The sequence below is a fragment of the Ctenopharyngodon idella genome, chromosome 4 (assembly GCF_019924925.1).
Source record: "Ctenopharyngodon idella isolate HZGC_01 chromosome 4, HZGC01, whole genome shotgun sequence".
NCBI classification, from domain to species: Eukaryota; Metazoa; Chordata; class Actinopteri; order Cypriniformes; family Xenocyprididae; genus Ctenopharyngodon; species Ctenopharyngodon idella.
Window position 1 is genome coordinate 22298052 of NC_067223.1, and position 21173 is coordinate 22319224.

General features: G+C 38.7%; 4 protein-coding genes across 6 annotated transcripts in view; all 4 read left to right on the forward strand.

The window, feature by feature from the left end:
• The window catches only part of LOC127511452 (uncharacterized), a 332174-nt gene that overhangs the window by 25135 nt on the left and 285866 nt on the right, over window positions 1–21173 (forward strand). The window contains exons 8-13 of the mRNA XM_051892264.1: window positions 4717–5337; window positions 10369–10464; window positions 10539–10763; window positions 10989–11148; window positions 11298–11345; window positions 13913–15684. Coding sequence (XP_051748224.1) covers window positions 4717–5337; window positions 10369–10464; window positions 10539–10763; window positions 10989–11148; window positions 11298–11345; window positions 13913–14439 — 1677 coding nt within the window. The 3' untranslated portion in view covers window positions 14440–15684. The remainder of the gene's footprint in view (window positions 1–4716; window positions 5338–10368; window positions 10465–10538; window positions 10764–10988; window positions 11149–11297; window positions 11346–13912; window positions 15685–21173) is intronic.
• LOC127511206 (gastrula zinc finger protein XlCGF8.2DB-like) overlaps window positions 1–21173 on the forward strand; it is a 64908-nt gene that overhangs the window by 9377 nt on the left and 34358 nt on the right. The gene's annotated exons all lie outside the window — the stretch shown is intronic.
• Window positions 1–21173, forward strand: part of LOC127511175 (gastrula zinc finger protein XlCGF57.1-like) — a 64872-nt gene that overhangs the window by 9341 nt on the left and 34358 nt on the right. The window contains exon 1 of one of the 3 annotated variants that reach the window (XM_051891859.1): window positions 15669–15684. The exons of the other annotated variants lie outside the window; for them this stretch is intronic. The gene's annotated coding sequence lies outside the window, so the exon portion shown is untranslated. Of the gene's footprint in view, window positions 1–15668; window positions 15685–21173 lie in introns of those variants that run through there. 3 annotated transcript variants of the gene reach the window in all.
• The window catches only part of LOC127511191 (zinc finger protein OZF-like), a 28857-nt gene continuing 23308 nt past the window's right edge, over window positions 15625–21173 (forward strand). The window contains exons 1-2 of the mRNA XM_051891897.1: window positions 15625–15684; window positions 16256–16392. Of these exons, the coding sequence (XP_051747857.1) occupies window positions 16275–16392 (118 nt within the window). The 5' untranslated portion in view covers window positions 15625–15684; window positions 16256–16274. The remainder of the gene's footprint in view (window positions 15685–16255; window positions 16393–21173) is intronic.

A 21173-nucleotide genomic window follows, 5' to 3' on the forward strand; every position in this document is an offset into this window, starting at 1 on the left:
ATATTTTCCTTTATAAATGTACTTATTTTAAGTAGTTTTCAATAGTTTTGTTTATACATTAGTATGTTATTATATTAATAACATTATTTATTTCTGTATTGCTCTGGTAACCTTGGTTACACCAAGAATTTGTATGTCTGCTGCTGGGCATGTTGTGCTTCTTGCATATGCTGACTAGGGGCATCACTTTTTCAATACGCTGCCTCATCTCTTGAACATGTTCAACGACTGTTCGTGGGGGGATGGTTGTTGGTTGTTGCTCCCAGGCCTCACGGGCCACATTGAGGAGTCCCCGGGGTTGTCGTCCAAACAGAAGTTCAAATGAAACCTGTGGAGGCTTGGGGAACTTCACAAACACCAAACAGGACATATGGCAACATGAAGTCCCAATCATGCCCATCTTCATCAACCACTCTGTAGCATTCTTTTCAGGGTCTGATTGAAGCGTTCAACTAGGCCGTTGGTTTGAGGGTGATACACTGAAGTATGTAGCTGGGTTACATGTAACAGTTTACAGAGGTCAGCCATCAACCGGGACATAAATGGGGTACCTTGGTCTGTCAGGATTTCCTTTGGAATGCCAACAAGGCTCATAAGAATGAACAGTTCCTTAGCGATGTTCTTAGATGTTGCTTTTCTTAGGGCAATGGCCTCAGGATACCGTGTGGCATAATTGAGGATGACTAATATATATTCATGACCCCGGGCAGATTTAGGCAGCGGTCCTACCAGGTCCATGCCAATACACTCGAAGGGCACCTCAATGATGGGCAGAGGAATGAGCGGACTAGGTGGAGGTCGCAGGGGTGGTTCTTTGGCAGATTTCACAACGTTGGCAGAATCTTTTAACGTCGCCATCAAGCCCTGGCCAGTGGAAGCGGTCCCGGATCTGTTGAGCAGTATTTTGGGCTCCAAGGTGTCCAGCCATGGGGTGTGAGTGGGCCAGGGTCATGACAGTCTCCGTCCTAGCCCCAGGAACAACAAGTAGTTTTTTCCGCTCACCTCGCTGCTCTGCGACATAGTATAAGAGCCCATTTTCAATAATAAAGTAAGGGATAGGGTGAGGCCCAGGGTGGCAAGGGGTTCCTTCAACTTCTCAAACCTGGCTCCCTGCTGTTCTCTTGCAAAGAAACCCCCAACCCTCACCTGTTGAAACAACTCATAGAAAAGGTTAGTGGAATTCCCAAACACACCTTCTCTCTCACTTTCTGTTGCCAAGAGGGCGGGGAGGGGGCTTGGTCGAGGTTTTGGTCATCTGCCTTTTTTCCTTGACAAGGCCCCTGTAGCGGGACCAAGAAGTCGGGCGAGTCCAGTGGCCAACTGTTCCGATATCTGTTGCTGGCGGAGTGAGATGTCAGCAGCCCTTGAAATACCTGTATTCTTCCATCTACTTTTGCAAAGCTCTGGATCTAACAGAAAAGGCAATAAATCACTTATCTGGAGACAACACAATTTTGCTGTAAATCTGCTTTAAAATATGTATTATGAAAGGCAATATACAAATATATATGTCTTGACTTTTTTCCTTTCATTTTGTAGGTATATGGCATATATTTTGTTTCAGAGGCAGGAAGATGCAGGAAATAACAGCACTGTTTTATACATTACATCACTTATAATTATCTACAATCTACAATTATCTATATGTAACGGTGTGTCACCATGGGCAAAAGAAGGCAGGAGAGCAGGTTTCCAAATAACACAAAAGGTTTAATAATAAGTCAAAATGAAGGTAAGGCACATCCAAAACATAACAGTGATTGGACAAAGAACAGACAGAAACTGAGGGCTTATGAACACAGCAAACAGAGGAGTTAACGAGACTAATAAACGAGACACAGCTGAACTGAAGACACTAATCAAATGAGTAACCAAGGATACAAATAAGTGGCGGGAAACTGGGAACAAAGGAGGACATGTGACTAACAGAACAAAGTGCAAAACAGACAGACATGTGACACTATACATCTTGTACGTTATATTTACTGTACATTTATCCACTCAAAAATTAGTGTCACTAATACTGAAAAATGATTCACTAATACTTAATATATGTATCCTATTATTATTATTAGTAGTAGTAGTAATAGTAGTAGTATAGGTATTTACATACATAAATACAAACCCGATTCCAAAAAAGTTGGGACACTGTACAAATTGTGAATAAAAAAGGAATGCAATAATTTACAAATCTCATAAATTTATATTTTATTCACAATAGAATATAGATAACATATCAAATGTTGAAAGTGAGACATTTTGAAATGTCATGCCAAATATTGGCTCATTTTGGATTTCATGAGAGCTACACATTCCAAAAAAATTGGGACAGGTAGCAATAAGAGGCCGGAAAAGTTAAATGTACATATAAGGAACAGCTGGAGGACCAATTTGCAACTTATTAGGTCAATTGGCAACATGATTGGGTATAAAAAGAGCCTCTCAGAGTGGCAGTGTCTCTCAGAAGTCAAGATGGGCAGAGGATCACCAATTCCCCCAATGCTGCGGCGAAAAATAGTGGAGCAATATCAGAAAGTAGTTTCTCAGAGAAAAATTGCAAAGAGTTTGAAGAATCTGGAACAATCTCTGTGCGTAAGGGTCAAAGCCGGAAAACCATACTGGATGCCCGTGATCTTCGGGCCCTTAGACGGCACTCCATCACATACAGGAATGCTACTGTAATGGAAATCACAACATGGGCTCAGGAATACTTCCAGAAAACATTGTCGCTGAACACAATCCACCGTGCCATTCGCCGTTACCGGCTAAAACTCTATAGGTCAAAAAAGAAGCCATATCTAAACATGATCCAGAAGCGCAGGCGTTTTCTCTGGGCCAAGGCTCATTTAAAATGGACTGTGGCAAAGTGGAAAACTGTTCTGTGGTCAGACGAATCAAAATTTGAAGTTCTTTTTGGAAAACTGGGACGCCATGTCATCCGGACTAAAGAGGACAAGGACAACCCAAGTTGTTATCAGCGCTCAGTTCAGAAGCCTGCATCTCTGATGGTATGGGGTTGCATGAGTGCGTGTGGCATGGGCAGCTTACACATCTGGAAAGGCACCATCAATGCTGAAAGGTATATCCAAGTTCTAGAACAACATATGCTCCCATCCAGACGTCGTCTCTTTCAGGGAAGACCTTGCATTTTCCAACATGACAATGCCAGACCACATACTGCATCAATTACAACATCATGGCTGCGTAGAAGAAGGATCCGGGTACTGAAATGGCCAGCCTGCAGTCCAGATCTTTCACCCATAGAAAACATTTGGCACATCATAAAGAGGAAGATGCGACAAAGAAGACCTAAGACAGTTGAGCAACTAGAAGCCTGTATTAGACAAGAATGGGACAACATTCCTATTCCTAAACTTGAGCAACTTGTCTCCTCAGTCCCCAGACGTTTGCAGACTGTTATAAAAAGAAGAGGGGATGCCACACAGTGGTAAACATGGCCTTGTCCCAACTTTTTTGAGATGTGTTGATGCCATGAAATTTAAAATCAACTCATTTTTCCCTTAAAATGATACATTTTCTCAGTTTAAACATTTGATATGTCATCTATGTTGTATTCTGAATAAAATATTGAAATTTGAAACTTCCACATCATTGCATTCCTTTTTTATTCACAATTTGTACAGTGTCCTAACTTTTTTGGAATCGGGTTTGTATATTCATATAATAATAGTACACATATATTTGTACATTGTATTATTCAATATATTTGCACAAATGTGGCCATCAGGACAGAGTTTGATGCATCCTCTGGTTTTCTCTCTGGTGTGCTCTGGCTGCTTGCAGTAGTTCCCAAGTAGATTCCCGTATTTAAAAAAGTGATCTTTCTGTTAACGAGAGACTGACATGCTCGCATGTTCTTAGCATATTGTCTAGTAAGTGGCTACAATCTTATAAGGTGAGTGATGATGCGTAGTACGCCGCGGTGAACCTTCTTTGGTGTGTATGTCGTAATTTATTTTCGTTTGTTTTTTTTTATCATTATTTTGAGTAAATCTGTGTCTCATGTTCACCAGGTGTGACTATGTCCAAAGGTTCCAGTAATTTATTTTGGGACGGGATCTAAACCCACTGATGTGACTGCACCACTGCTTTGCCTGGGTCTCATTTGAATTCATTTTGTTATTTGTATAACTTGTTTTTTCTAAAGTGTTATTGAGTTGATTTTGCTTTTTGATTAAATGTAAATGTTATTTTGATTTATGAAAGCATAGTTGGTGTTTGCAAATGTGGTATATTTATTTGTATGTGAATGTTAGAGTTTGTATTCCAACTGTTGTTTGTATTTTTCGTTTGCCTGTTTCAATCTTTGAATGGGAGGGATTGGCCATGGTTATAATTTGATTTGTGTATTGCACTGAGTGCTGCGCTTAAAGGGTTAGTTAACCCAAAAATGAAAATAATGTCATTAATTACTCACCCTCATGTTGTTCTGCACCCGTAAGACCTTCATTCATCTTCGGAACACAAATTAAGATATTGTTGATGAAATCCAATGGCTTAGTGAGGCCTCTATTGAGAGCAAAGCCATGGAAACTCTCAAGGTCCATAAAGGTACTAAAAACATTTGAAACAGTTCATGTGAGTTCAGTGGTTCTATCCCCCCCTTCAACAATATCTATATGGGCCACACGTCACTAAAACACAGAACCAGGAAACAGGAAACATGAGTTCAGAGAAATTGAAACTGAAGTGTAGTTGAGCTGTTGTGTGTTTGTGTCTCTGTATGCATACAACAAAATGGCAGAAACCAGAATTTCAGTGGATCAGGATGAGTTCAGGTGTCCAGTGTGTCTGGATCTCCTGAAGGATCCAGTGGCCATTTCCTGTGGACACAATTATTGTAAGATCTGTATTACAGGCTTCTGGGATCTGGAGGATCAGAAGAGAGTCTACAGCTGCCCTCAGTGCAGACAGACCTTCAGTCCAAGACCTGCTTTAGCTAAAAACACCATTCTGGCTGAACTGGTGGAGAAACTGAAGAAGATTAAACTTCCTGCTGACTGTTACGCTGGAGCTGGAGATGTGCAGTGTGACGTCTGTACTGGAAGAAAACACAAAGCTGTCAAGTCCTGTCTGGTGTGTCTGAACTCTTACTGTCAGAATCACCTTGAACAACATGAGAGTTGGTTTAAACGAAAGAGACACAATCTGACTGATGCCACTGGACGACTGCAGGAGATGATCTGCCCGAAACACGACAAGATCCTTGAGGTTTTCTGCCACACTGATCAGGAGTGTATATGTCTGCTGTGTACGATGGATGAACATAAAAACCACGACACTGTATCAGCTGCAGCACAGAGGACAGAGAAACAGGTATGAACTTAAAGGCGGGTGTTGGAACACCGGTGTTTGAGGGTGTTGGAGCACCGAAATCGTACATACAGGGGTGGAAATCAACCCGCAGAATTTTTTATTTTTTTTTACCTACTTAAATTAGGCCCAGTTCCACAGGAAAACCGCAGACTTGGCAATACTTCACTAAATCTCCTTTGTGATTCTTGTGTTGAAAGCGAGATAAAGGAGACAAAAAACAGAATAAATGAAATTATATACAGTAGAATTATATAAGGGTAATACAGTTTTGGTATTTAGTATGATTCTCCATTTAGCCTAGTATCATTTGTTTTTTAAATCATTTGTTTTTAAAAACATGCCTTTTTTTAAACTTTTTTTTTTTATCTTACTTATAGATAAGTAGTCTGTTCTGCTGCAACTCTACGGTGCTGCATGTATTTGCTACTACTCGTAAAAATCCACAGGAAGTGGCAGTCACGCAGTCTGTGACGGACAGATCATTAAACCTCAAAAGCTTACAATGACTTCAGTAATTAGAGTTATGCTTTTCACTTTAAAATACCGATCCAAATAATGAATTCCTTCTGAAGGATTTGGTAATACTTGTGTCATTACTAGAGGGTTACCATGACCTTCACATTAGAAATAATTATACATTATGCATGTTTCATGTTAATTATGAACCTGTATATAGTAGTGTTCAGTAGTCCTCATGGAAGTATGAAAAAATAGTTGTTATTGATAAGCTAATAGAGAACGACCACATTCAACTGAGCACTATTACTTACTAATTCATTAATCAGTTTCTTGCATAACACTTCATTTTACAGTGTCATTGTTACATATGTTGCACGTAGTTACGATAGTAATAATTATGCATAATTACATACAACTAACCCTAAAACAAACCAAATCCTAAGCCTACAGTAAGTACATGTAGTTACTTAATATTGCTCAGTACTTAAATGTATGTTTACAGTGTAACTGTTACAGTAGCTGGGTTGTAGAGATGAGGCGTTCACAGAGATCCACAATTAACAGGTATTTATTAATAACAAAGGAGAAGACACAACCAAACACACGTAGTATAACATTAAGAACGGACAGGGAGTGAAGGGAGTGAGTCCATTATATAGGGAGTGCTGATGAGGAAGTCCAGGTGCAGGTGATGAGTGCTGATGGGGAGATGACGAGGGAAGTGAGTGCAGGTGTGGAGACAAGAGGATCATGGGAAATGGATTTCGGGAGACAAGGGAACTGTGACAGTACCTCCCCCTCCCGGTAGGCGTGACCTCGCGCCGTAGATGGAACAACCGGGAGGGGGGGTGGGCACCTCATGCAGGTGCAGGGAGAGGAGCGGACTGGAACGGAGGTCTCCAGGGCGGATCCATGAGCCATGGCGGGTCAGGGGCCGAGGGCGGCCACGGCGGGTCAGGGGCCGAGGGCGGCCACGGAGGGTCAGGGGCCGAGGGCGGCCATGGAGGGTCAGGAGCCTTGGAAACCCCGCCCACATTCTCCCCACCCACGGGTATTAGCCCCCATTAAGGGGGCTGAGGAGAAACTTAGGGAGTCCAATGAATGGAGTTGATGTGTAGGCTGGAGTGGGCTCGTGGGCGGTGGCAGCAGTTGGAGCCGGCTCGGCGGAGACTGGAGATGCTGGCTCGGCGGCGGCAGCGGCAGGAGCGGCTGGCTCATGCGGCGGCGGCAGGAGCGGATTCAGCGAGGGCTGGAGCATCGTCGAGGGGACTTGGAGAAGCTTTGGTCCAAAAGTCTATCAACCAGTCCTCATCAATGGCTGGCTTTTTTGGCTGCTCGGAGGCAGAAAACTCAGGAGACTCTGGTTGCACGGAGGTAGAAAACACAGGAGACTCTGGTTGCACGGAGGTAGAAAACTCAGAAGACTTTGGTTGCAAGGTGGCAGGCTGTATTGGAGGTTTGGGCTGCTCGGCCTTCCTCCTCTTCCTCCTCTTGGAACGCCCGGACCCAACAGAGGGTTGTGGATCAGGTAGGATGCAGGGGAAAAGCTCACTGGAGGGGTATGTGGAGGAAGATGGAGACTGACGAACTGGCCAGGCCACCCGTGTTTCTGGAGGAACTGGACGAGATAAGCATGGAATATCCGGAACCTCTTCGACAACAAACTCAGAACCATTTAAATACAGAATCAGATTAATAGTATCGTTTAAGGAAACATAATCGTCAGGTTCATCAAAACGGATTGTGCTCTCGTCCAGTCCGTCCAGAAAAAGGGTGTTTAACCAAGCGTCTGACCAATTTGTCAAAAAGGCTAACTCGACAAACTCCTCCACATACCTCTCCAGCGAACGTCCGTCCTGCAGGAGTCCAATGAGGCGGTCTGCAGCCGACATAGGTGTGGGAGGCATGGGAGAAGCTGGAGCCTGGGAGATGACGAATAGGCCCATCTTTGTCAGTGGATCTCCAGCGGTTTGGTCCGTTCTTCTGTTACAGTAGCTGGGTTGTAGAGATGAGGTGTTCACAGAGATCCACAATTAACAGGTATTTATTAATAACAAAGGAGAAGACACAACCAAACACACGTAGTATAACGTTAAGAACGGACAGGGAGTGAAGGGAGTGAGTCCATTATATAGGGAGTGCTGATGAGGAAGTCCAGGTGCAGGTGATGAGTGCTGATGGGGAGATGACGAGGGAAGTGAGTGCAGGTGTGGAGACAAGAGGATCATGGGAAATGGAGTTCGGGAGACAAGGGAACTGTGACAGTAACAAAGACCTTAAAATGTGTAACAGTTTCTTGTTAGTTAATAGTAGTTACTAGAATGTTAATAATGCATTACACATTTGTTTCTGTGTAATTCATTAATAATGGAATTGTATTCTAAAATGTTGCCCATCAAGTTAGTCTGCATTAGGAAGGCTGAAAAAGGGGTTTCGATTCACGGTGGTAAAAACAACGTCTCTTGGACAAGACGACACACTACTAATACAACTCACCCCTTTTATTTTGTGTATATCTTGGGAAGGAATTATTTAAGGGGTGGTTCATTGCGATTTCACTTTTTTAACTTTAGCTAGTGTGTAATGTTGCTGCTTGAGCATAAACAACATCTGCAAAGTTACAGCACTGAAAGTTCAATGCAAACGGAGATATTGTCTTTATTGTCTTGGCAGTTTAATGCCTACAATTACAACCGATTGGGACTACAACAAGCTTCTCCCTGGGTTGGTGACATCACCAACCCTGCAATTAACATAAACCCTTTATGGAAGAGTTGTGTACACCAGACGCGCAAAAGATAATAGAACCCATTATAATCAGTGATATTGTCTACACTGGATGCGGCGCGGAAGACAGCTTCCAGAATCTACATGAGTTCAATGCTGGATTTGCACAAAGGCTATTACTGAAACATGAAGCAGTTCCCACTTTAAAAGCAGAAACTGCTGTTTATGGGCCCTGACCTGTAAGTATGTTTTATTGTTTGTACATGTCTTTTAAATGTATAGTTCTGTTGCTCTTTTTTGGTTGCATCAAGGATGTAAACAAAGACCAACGCGGTTTGGCTTCGCTAGCCAGTTAGCTCAATTTTATTTCATACTTCTCCAACACATGCCTACATACACCTACTAACTTCTATGTTCATAGACAAACAGTTGTTCATGATATAAATTAAATGATACCTTTACAAAAGTGCTACTACTCAGTCATATATTGAGCTACAGTAAAGCTTTAATCAGGATAAAACCATGTATTGAAAGCTAACATAAACAGCAGTAACATTTACAAGTGACAGCATATCTAAACACTTTGACACAAATACAAACAAAAATACTTACCATTCAGAAACTTCCTTTAAAAGCCGTGCTTGCAGAGGTTCTGGTTGACCCTCTTCATTACTGTTATCTGGGTCTGATTCGGGCTCAAATTGATACAACAATATTGATGCCATTATTTACATTTCCACTGAAAGCACATGCAACTATTGCCCGTAATGGTAATAACAGAGCTGTAGCTAAACTCTGCAGGACAATGGCCCTCCAGGATCAACATTCCCCACCCCTGTGCTAAACAAAAATGAACCTGAAAAAAAAGCATAATAGACCAGTACTTCACCCAAAAAATTAACAATCATCAATTACTCACGTTATTCCAAACTGGTATGACTTTCTTTTTTTCTGAGGAACACAAAGGTATTCCCTAGAAAGTATTTTAGGGAATGTCTCTGTCCATATATTGAAAGTCAATCAGTTCCAAAAGATTCAATCTTCAAAAAGGACATTAAGGTAGCATAAAAGAAACCCATACAACTCTAAGTGTGATAATCCTAGAGTAATCTTGGAATGTGACAAATGTACTCATAAAAGAGTAGGCAAAAAGTACCTGGATGACCTGCTACTTCCGATGAGATTCTAAAATGTGCATACAATAGACACTTTACTATCCCATGAAGCCACAGGAGAGGATTTGTGAATGGCAGTGAAGTGACGCAACTGATGCTGTTAAGCCACATAACAATAACAACATGGGGAATGTAGTACGTCCAAAGTACATTCATAGTAGAATGTAACTAGAATATTTTTATAGAATTCATAGCATTCTTGTAAGTAGTTTACTTATTCAAAATAAGTACCTACTCAAGAGTATGTGATTATGGACACACCCTCAGTCTTCTAAAGCTATTAGAAAAATCAAATATGGTGGCATGTTTAGTCATGTGACATACATGAGCTAGTGAGGTTTGATGATATTGACATGTCACCATATTTGATTTGGGCTCTAGAAACAGAGACATTCTTTAAAATATCTTCTTTTGTGCTCCGCAAGAGAAAATTATACAAGTTTGGAAAGACATGAGGATGAGTAAATAATGAATGAATTTACATTTCTGGGTGAACTATCCATATAAAACTAAGCTTTGATGAAATAATTCTGGCACTTATTACTGAAACTATAACCTTATCATGAAAGATCCTTAACTCCTCAATCTCAGCACTTCACTGATACTGGATTCATATCTGTTTACTTGGTGATTTATGTAGTGTTTCTCCTGTCATTGGTTTGTGCTTCAGAAGCAGCTGAAGGAGACGCAGAAGTTGTTCCAGCAGAGGATCCAGCAGAGAGAGGAAGATCTTCAGCAGCTGAGAGAGGATGTGGAGTCTCATAAGGTGAGTCTGGAGAAGAAGAGTCTCAGTCAGGACTCACTGAAGCCACTGTGTGATTGTGATGTGTGTCCTAACAGCGCTCTGCGGTGGAGGACAGTGAGAGGATCTTCACTGAGCTCATCCGCTCCATTGAGAGAAGCCGCTCTGAGGTCACACAGCGGATCAGAGATCAGGAAAAGACTGCAGTGAGTCGAGCTGAAGGACGACTGGAGCGACTGGAGCAGGAGATCAATGATCTGAGGAGGAGAGACGCTGAGCTGGAGCAGCTTTCACACACACAGGATCACATCCATTTCCTGCAGGTAACAGAGATCTAGAAGAACAGGATCATAGCGGACTTGAGCAAGAGACTCACAGAGAAACATTTCATGAGAGCAGAATGAGCCGTTGACTGAAGTGTTGATCTGTGTGTCCTCAAACAGGAAGTTCAGTGTATTTAAACCTCAAAACCTGACCTTGGGATCATGTCCTAAGAGTCCTTTGGCTGAAGTGTGGAGGTGATGAGCTTTGATTTCTGTTTTCTGTAGAGTTTCCAGTCTCTCTCAGCTCCTCCTGAATCTACAGACGTAAATGACAATCCCTTCAGTTCTCTCTCCTCTTTTGATGGTGTGAGAGAATCTGTCCGTCAGCTGAGAGACAAACTGGAGGATTTCTGCAAAGAGGAGCTGAAGAAGATCTCTGACAGAGGTAAAGTCCTGGAGATTCATCTGCTCTCAGAAATGATCCTCCATCATCTCATATCATGTAGAAGATCATATTAGAAATGTCTTAGGAACGGATGCAGGGATCATTTTCTCTTGACATGACACACTCTTCATGTCTGTTGATTTCCACAGTCACTTTCACCAACATTGTTCCCAGGACCAGGAACGACTTCCTACAATGTAAGTCACTAAGAAAACAAGCAGAGAAACTCACTGAGTTTTTCCTGTAGAAGGAGAAAGAAAACATGACAGAAGAGAAAAATTACAATTTTTTAATGGGAGGGTGTACCGCCCCTCAAGGGTATAGACAGAATCATTGATTATTTAGCATTTAGACACAATATAACACAATACGTTTTTTTGTTCTTTTTCTTGTTTTACATTAGTAAAAAAATTTATATGAATGCTTCTTCTTTGCTAATTGGCTGCAATTCAATCTATGTAATTAAGGTTTCAGTGCCAAATTTCTAAAGCGTTTATTTAACACTCATAAATATAATTTCTATTTATATGGCTTTTTATACTTACAAAACTAATGATAATGATATTTAAACTATCCAGTCAAATTTGTTATGTGACATTTATTGACATGTTTTTAAATGATATATAGGTGAATAATGGTAGTAATAATAATAATAATAATAATAATAGGGTAACACTTTTCGATGAGGTTCATTTGTTAACATTAGTTAATGTATTAACTAACATGGACTAACCATGAGCAATACATTTGTTACTGTATTTGTTGTTAATGTTAGTTAATAGAAATACAGCTATTCAATGTTTGTTCATGTTACTTCACAATGCATTAATGTTAACAAATACAATAATGTATTAGTAAATGCTGAAATAAACATTAAAGAAGATTAATAAATGCTGTAGAAAAAGGGTGCACTTATCCTGAAATTAAACATAGACTATTTATTTTGTCATTATTTCACAAAATTTCTATATCCAGCAAAGAGAACCATCAGAACAGTTTCAATCTCAGATCAATTTTAAACTCAGAAGTTTTCATATGACATTTAATATTGCAAACTTTGCCTAGACACCAAACTCAGAATCAAAAGTCACTTTAATATGAACTTTGAACATTTATCATCAAATTCAAAAACAAATGACTTGAACATGCATTTGGATGGAAAACACACTGAGATTTTACAGATCTCAGCTGATTCTTTTAGACAGAAATGAACTGTCACGGCTGGGTACTGCTCAGACACTAGGTTTAGGAAGATCCATGTGCAGCTTTATTTGAAAGAACAAAATCCATAAAATATAATCCAAATGACAGGCAAAAGATGAATCCAAATGACAGGCAAAGTTCCAAAACCACAAGAGATACAAAATAACAGAAAGAACAGAACTTGACAATATAGAACCTTAATGACAAATGCAGAAACAAACACAACTTAAATAGGCAGACAAATGATACATCTGAGGGCAATCAACCCAGATGAGAACTAGGCAAAAGGACTCTGGGTTCTGAGTTCATGGCAGAGACACAGTGGAAGGGAAAGAAGGATGTAGGTGTTTTTTATCCGTCTAGCCAGTCGTTCCCCCCCTCATTTGTTTAAAGATTTCTCAGTTCTTATCTGTGTGCATGTCTTTCCCTCAAATATCTTGCTTTCTCTCTGTCCCCTCAAAATAACTCAACACACAGCCATTAATGTCTAAACCGCTGGCCACAAAAGTGAGTACACCCGTAAGTGAAAATGTCCAAATTAGGCACAAAGTGTCAATATTTTGTGTGGCCACCATTATTTTCCAGCACTGCCTTAACCCTCTTGGGCATGGAGTTCACCAGAGCTTCACAGCTTCACATTTAATCATAGAAATATTGAGGTGTCATGTTTCCATATTAAAATAAAGATTTTAAAACACAAATGTTGCCCTATTCAAATAAAGATTTTAAAATGTAGGCTAAGTGTCACTAATTAAACTAGTATATACAGTTAATTGTCCGCCTCTTGGATGTCTGCATCTCAAGAGAATGCAAAATACAAGCGACAAATTATAAACAAAGTTTGGGAGGAACACATTTAAACAGTATTTCTAATCAGCTTGAGAGGAGGAATATATACAGTGACGAAAGCCGACTCGCATATAGTTACTTCGACAGTTTTCTGCATCCCTCCGCCACCCCGCTCCTCACTCTCGGCTGAGGATATGGGGAGAACTTTGGGTTTGGGCTAAATTCCAAGCTCGGAGCCCTCGATCCCCTTGGACAGCACACCAAAAATGCTTATTAATTTTTTTTTACTCTATTCAATCATTTGTAAATGTGAACTCATGAAAACCATTGGCACAGGTAATCGGACAATATTTATTTATTTGTTAAAGATTTTTTTTTGTCGTCTCATCGTAGATTCAGATCTATAAATCAAAATGTATTGCATTTATAAAAAAAGAGTTTAGCACCCAAGGCTCTATCGCTATTGCCTGAATGGTGTACAGTGTCTTTGGGTGGATTAGGACTGTTTTTGATTTTGTCTTAGTGACTTAGGAGTCTTCTGGACTACTCCGAACGTTTCATAGATTTAGGAGCTAGTTTTAGCGCTAAAATGCTTTGTGAAATACTCTTAGAGCGAAAATTTAGAACTCCTAAAATTAGGACTGACACACCCATTATGTTTAAGAGTTTCTCCTAAATCAGCGATTTAGGAACTACTTTTAGCCTTAAGATGTTTTGTGAATATGGCCCCAGATTCATAATTCCTGATTCTGATGTGTTTTATCTCCATCAGATTCCCATCAGCTCAATCTGGATCTGAACACAGTGAATAAACACCTCCATCTGTCTGAGAGGAACAGAGTGATTACTTACACTAACACAGAGCAGCCGTATCCTGATCATCCAGATAGATTTGATGTGCATTTTCAGGTGTTGTGTAGAGAGAGTGTGTGTGGACGCTGTTACTGGGAGATTGAGAGGAGTGGAGCATATGTGTTTATATCAGTGTCATATAAGAGCATCAGCAGGAAGGGATTGGGTAAAGAGTGTGTGTTTGGAGGTAATGATCAGTCCTGGAGATTGAACTGCTCTTCCTCCAGTTATTCATTCTGGCACAATGACATAGTTACTAAATTCCCTGTAAAGTCCATCTTCATCAGTAGAGTAGGAGTGTATGTGGATCACAGTGCAGGAACTCTGTCCTTCTACAGCGTCTCTGGAGACACAATGAGCCTCATCCACACAGTCCAGACCACATTCACTCAACCGCTCTATCCTGGGTTTACTGTTTGGTCTGGATCATCAGTGAAACTGTGTTGATGAATCAGAAAAGACTGTAGAGAGATTCTACCCATAATGCTTTGAGCAAATCTAATAATTTTCCTTGAATAGGTTCGTGCATTTGTTTGATTATTGACTGGAGTGATTCGTAATTGGGATTCCCTAGACATGGGGTGAAATAGTAATAGTAATGAATCCTCATAAAGACAGTGAGATCAGAGTGTGTGTGTGTGTGTGTCATGATGAGTGACGGTGTGTATCTGCTTTTCTCAAGCTCTATTTGTGTTGATGGAATTCAGTTCTTATTGTAGTGTCACATAAATCATTTTTATTGTTACTATCAGAATTATCTTCAGTTGAAATGATCACACAGCATTCATTAAAATGTATCATTCAATAAAATATGTAATTTGCTGTAAAATGTATAGATTTTACATTTATTATTAAATGTAAAATATATAAACAGATCATCTGATAATACTGTAAACTCTTGATCAGTGTAAGTATGAGCACAATTATTATAATCTAATCCAGTTTACTTTAAATAAACCTCCTCCTGAACAGAACTGAATTTACAGACCTGATGCTCTGAACAACTCTGAGAAAAGATAAAAACATCAAGGATTGAGTCAAATCATCATGAGTTCAATCCAGATAACTCAGAAATATATTAGGTATGAAAGAAGGAAAACTGTAAGCTGAACTCTGAACTCAGTCCAGATGAATCACATCATTACTGTAAATGTCAGAATTGTTGGAGTTTCTTTGTTCAGTGGTTCATGCTGCTTGTCCTGATCTAGAAAGTATCCTGACATGATAAAACCATGTTTCTCTACATGAACTGTGGTAATACCATGCTCTGAATTCATCATGTAGTGTTTTGTGAATAATGTCAGTGTTTTCTTTCTATATATTTTCTATATTCTTTCTTAATTTGTTTTTGTTGTATTTGTCATATTGTGTGTAATTTGCTTCTTTGTTCTTATTTTTATTAACAAAAATTAACCAAAATATCCATATTGTGATATATTTTTACTGCTATTGTTATTTGAATTAAAATGTATTATATCTTGAAATAAAATTGTGGTCATATCGCCCACCACAAAATGACACATAATATGAACTCTGCTTTATTAAATCATACACTGCTTTTAACAATGTATAGTTATTTTAGCTATAGTTCTTAATTTATATATGTCAATGGGACTTTTATTTTGGTCTGGTGGTGTGATGTTATAAGGCTGCGCCGCACTCCTGCATCTGTTGTGATTCGGCTGAAGAAAGGTTTGTGTTTTTACGTATTTAAAGTGTTTAAAACAGTGCAAACTGTTGAGTCAATGTAATTGTTTTTACAAGCTATGTAGAATAAATCAAACATTTTTGAAAGCAACGTTGTAATACTTTATTTAACATTAATGAGCGTTATTTTTTGGGAGTAAATCACATCCACTCTCGAGTAACTGAAAATGTGAGTCTCATTTCACTCCTAACGTGAATCAGTTCATCGTAAACACGAACTCAGGTACTGGAAATAAGTTTTTGAAACTCAGAATCAATTGAGTCAATTGTTTTGTAAAATGATTCAGTGATTCGAATCACCGCACGTTGGCGCCACCTGCTGGTCAAAACAGTGTAAATGAATAAGAACAATTAAAGTATGATTAAATACAAAATACAAAATATATATCATAAATATGAAATTTCTGTATTATATATATTTTTAATCAGGTGATTTGTCCATTAATTAACTCTGACTGACTCTCTCACCAGTGCACTGAACTACTGAACTAGAGCTGATTGAGAGACAGCCAGAGATTTAGTTTGGATTTCTGTTAATTATTCTCATCTTGAACAGGACAAACACAGAGAAAAAGATGGAGTTTATTAAAGAGGAGATTGAAGACATAAAGATGGTGTTTATTAAAGAGGAGAGTGAAGACATAAAGGTTGAAGAAACATTCATGAAACAAGAAGATACTGAGGAACAAACAGGTTGGTTTCATTCTCAAACCTGAACTCAGTCATTTGATCCTCATTAAAATGTCCAGCTGTACAGAAATTAATGATATATTTGAAAAATGTCCTAATTAAAGTGTTTTTATTTGACATGGAGCGGGTCAGACATGTTGATCACATGACCAGACAAATACTAATGCTGCCTTCAACCTGAGAGGATCCTGCTTCCATGTTTGGTGTTCGTTATTACGATATGTCACACATTAAATCAGGAAAAATAATTCAGACAACATTGTTTTCTGTAAAATTAAACCCAAAATCAATTTCTGAATTAAAAACAATGAAAACCATTAATTTCTTTCATTTAATTACACAACAGTATCTAACAAAAACTTGAAGGCTACAGTTACTAAAATTCAGATGGTCAAAAAAGACTTCATTTATAAACAAAATATTATCATAATACATTTTAACATACCTGAACATAAAGTTTCATTGAATAAATGCAGGAATAATTCAGTAGTTTTTCACGCCACATTAATGTTTTGTTGATGTTAGTGTTTGTGACACACACAGTCTCAAAGACTCAAATTGAGCTCTAAATAAACATCTGTTTTGTCTTCTGTCAAGTTCAGTGGTAAATGAAGCATCAGAAGTTAATCGAGACGAGTGTTTCTTCTCCTGAACTTCATGAAGCAGAAACACGTGTGAGATGGAAGAATCACATTAAATTGAAATTGTAACGGTTATCAGTTTTTGTTCAAATTTGCTGTAAATGTTCAAAAAGGACTGACACACACTGAAATAAGTTAGGCCAAACCCCCTGATGGAAGAAGAAAGCTGTTGTGTTTACAACTGTGAAAATAAGTGCGTATCAGGATAAACTATATACTTGATTTACAAAAGCATGAGAAGGATGTGAAGTTCACAAGCGTAAACTCTTTAAAATATGTTTGAGAGTTTTACACGCTGGTCTGTTATTGTAGGGACATTGACTTTACAGTTTCACTCCCCTAAACATGATGCTGAATAAAACAAACCATTATTGGTTGATTTACTGTCAATCAGACGGCCTCTGGTCAGTCAATCTGGCAAAAATTACAGTATCAAAGCCGATACAGATCCTGAAAATCAGATCGCTGCATCCCTAGCCAAAGTTTAGCTCCAACACACATACCTGTAGTTTTCAAATAAGCCTAAAGGACTCGATAAGCTGGATCAGATGTTTAATTAGGGTTGAAGCTAAACTGAGTTGTGTCAGTGTTCTGTTTAGCCAAAGTAACCAGAAATGCCTCGTACTTGTGTGAACAGTGCAGATAACTTCAAATGAAGCCCATCAATGCTTCCAGACTATTGCTGGACAGTGACAAGAGACGCTCCATTTAATGAACACAAGAGACAAGCCAAGAAGTGCAGAGCAGACCCTAAATAGATCTAAACTATGTACATAATAGTTTTTTGCCTTGTGTTTTTAATATAACCCGTTTGCGGATTTTTAAAGTGTTACAAACAGAACTGGTGACGGGTATGATCTACACAATTGTTTTAATTGTCATATTTGAATTCAGCACATCAAAATACATAATAAATAGCACATTTTACCTCTGAAGCAGATGACTTCTTAAAAAAAAAAATGAATATAACTTGAAATACTGAAATAATTTGGTGAAGTGATATAGAACTGTAATGCGATCAAGACCTGCCTGGAACTACTTCAGCTGTGTGTTTCCAGGAAAATAATGGCACACCAATGCTGATTAGTTACACATTTGTTGTTGATGTCGGCCTGACTAACTTCCAAACAGTAAAAAAACTACATACTAGAACTAGATTAGATTTATAAACTAGATTTTTGAAAAACTACATACCCCACCTTTAAATACCCTAATTGAACTAAGGCCTAATCCTGGTTTAGGTGTTTTCACACCTATGGATCTGTTTGTTTTATTCCGAAACAGAGACTAAATTTGTTACAATGTTGCATTTTCTTCTTGGTTCGGTTCGCTTTCACACAGCAACATTTCAAAGCGTACCAAAATGCATTTATGGAAGTCACATGCGAGTACAATGTCCTCTTATTTGTCAGAGTTTTCTCAGCGTCATCCATGAATAATGATTGACAAGTTTGCTCCGTAAGTGTATTGTGTCTGTATGTAAATGTCGAGACACACGCAAACACTAAATGAATGTAGCCGTCATTCCCACTGTCAAATATACTACGTTCATATTAATGCTGCGGCAAATACAAACGCACACGCTCTCTCTGGATGTCCCAGTGTTGTCTAGTAGGCTGTGTCAGTGTGTCGAGACCATATATGAATGTTAAAATGAAGCAGAGCGGGAAAAAGGCTTTGTCGGACAGCATTCTCGCACGGAGAAGTGCAGTTACACAACATTTAAGATGAAGAGGCGCTCGTTGGTTTTCAACTATGGTAAATAATGTGCTCACGCATAGACTCAGACACTACCGCTTTATATATCACATTTCCCGTTATGAATTATGATATCGTTTGGTTCGTTGGTCCGTTAACTGGGTCGGATTGCTTTCACATCTCAAGCGAACCGCTCCAGAGTTCGTTTGAAAGCGTACGCTTGTCTGGTCCGCTTTTGGTGCGCACCCAAGTGCGATTGCTGCTTTCACACCTGCCCAAACGAACCGCACCAAAGGGGATAACAAACTCTAGTACGATTCAACCGAACTAAATGAGGCAGGTGTGAAAGCACCCTAAGCCCTGTCGTGAAACCGAGCCTAAGGGTTTTCTTTCTTTATCTATATTAATTGCAAAGCTCTAACCAATGACTTATTCGTTGGGCTCTATTACTACAACCATACAGTTCAGACATTCGCCATATTCGAGGGGGGGATAATGTAATGGCTTTGTCCCGTTCTCCAGTTGATGAATAAAACGAACTGTTACTAAATGTTATTTTGCCTTGATCTTAGTTTTATTTGTTTAGTGCTTTTAAGGTGCCTGAGGACAATGAAAAATGTAGTTGGGTAGGTGATGAAAAGAAAGGTTAACCCCCCTGTATTTGTGATTTTATGAGGTAGTTTGTTACAATAGTCAGTAATACAACAAGAATGAATAAACACATTAGAAGCAGCAGCATATAACAGTAGTGTTCATGTAAAATACCACAGAAATTGAATAATCAAATATAAAAAAATAACTCTGCATAGCCATAAGTTAAATATAGATTAATCCATATTAAAGCCTTTCTTTTGTTGCTTGATTATCATTACTAATACAGACAGCCAATAGCAGACAGTAGCAGGTTTTTAAAGGCTGCTGTCACTACCCTTTTTTGTTGAACTGTTATATAAATCAATGTCACATTTGCAATCGTTGTATCTGTTTGTTTTTGTTGTCCACCCGATTGCTTTATATCGAGAAATTGTTTTGGATTAGGATTTGCTTTATAGACTAGCTGATGACCTGCTGTTCAAATTGAAAATACCCGAACATATGTAATGATGACAAAATTATACCCCAATAATATGTCATTTTCTTGAAGACAAAATTCCCATGCCCTATTCCTCAGTAGAGTTTGACATGAAATGTTTCTCAATTCTTATTGAAAGCAATCCGTTACGGCTGTGTCGCTGGGACATTAAAGCGCTTTACGTGGCTTAATCCTACTAAACAACAACCAGGGAGAAACTATTTTCTCGCACATTTTCTTGTTATCAACAGCATCTACTGCTAAGACAGCGGCGTAAACAAAGTGGAAGGACAATATTTTTATGTTAAGCATTTCTAATGGTTTTCTATAGCTTAAGTGGAAAACGCTGAACGTGGAAGCGTGTTTCCTTCATGTCTGACCTGCTTGTCTAAAGCTTTATTGGTCGTTTAATATCAGTGTCTTAATGCATTAAGCGTTATACTGGTATTTCATTTTCTAGGAAAATGCTTAACGTGTAATTAATTGCGTAATACATAGCCTATGCTTTATTTATAAGGTGTTTAATGAATTTGCTCCTGCAATATCACAGTCTTAGTGGTCCATTAAGCCACAGTATGCATTTTTCACATTAAGCGCTTAGAATGTCCTGTTTCGCTGGACGCGATTGCCGGCAGTAGGCTATTCTCTTGGACATGCAGGAGTATCGGACCACCTGAGTGAGAATGGTTTAAAAATCAAGTATTGTCATGTTTCAGAGACATGTCTCTCGAGTGTGAAAGAAACAACAATTTTACAAAAGAAAACTTAAATTGACATTTCTTCGACTTTAATCTGTCCATTTTTAATTTTTGTATATAAAGATGCAAAACGTAATAAACAAAAATCTGAAAAGAAGTCAATATTTATTTTGTGCACATGAAATTTGTGTATTCGGTTTTAATTTAAATTAAATAAAATTTTAATTTTAATTTAAATTATTCAACATAGCATTTAAAAATACAACCACCGTTCGTTTTTTGTTTTTCTCAACGTGGTTAAAAAACGAAAAAGGAATGGATGCAAAAGTACACTGACCTTTTTATATCATAGTTTTATTTTTCTCTTTTGTTCTCTCGCTAGCATCTGTGAGTATTTTGGCTTCATGTTTGGTTGTCTATAATTAACCAGATCTCCTGGGTCAAATTGTTTTTTTGTTTTGTTTTTTTTAAATTAAGGGTTTAACTGCTAGTTTGACAGTTTCGAGCAAGTCCTAAAGCAAGTAAATTGAGCAATATTGAGAAGGCTTCTCAGATTACATCAGATAACATCTCTTTCAGTAGTGTAGTGGGTATAAAATGGTTTTGATGGTTAAGTTGGTTTTGATGCTTTACATGTTTGGATGTCTGTTTCTTTGTGCCATTGAATTGGGGTTA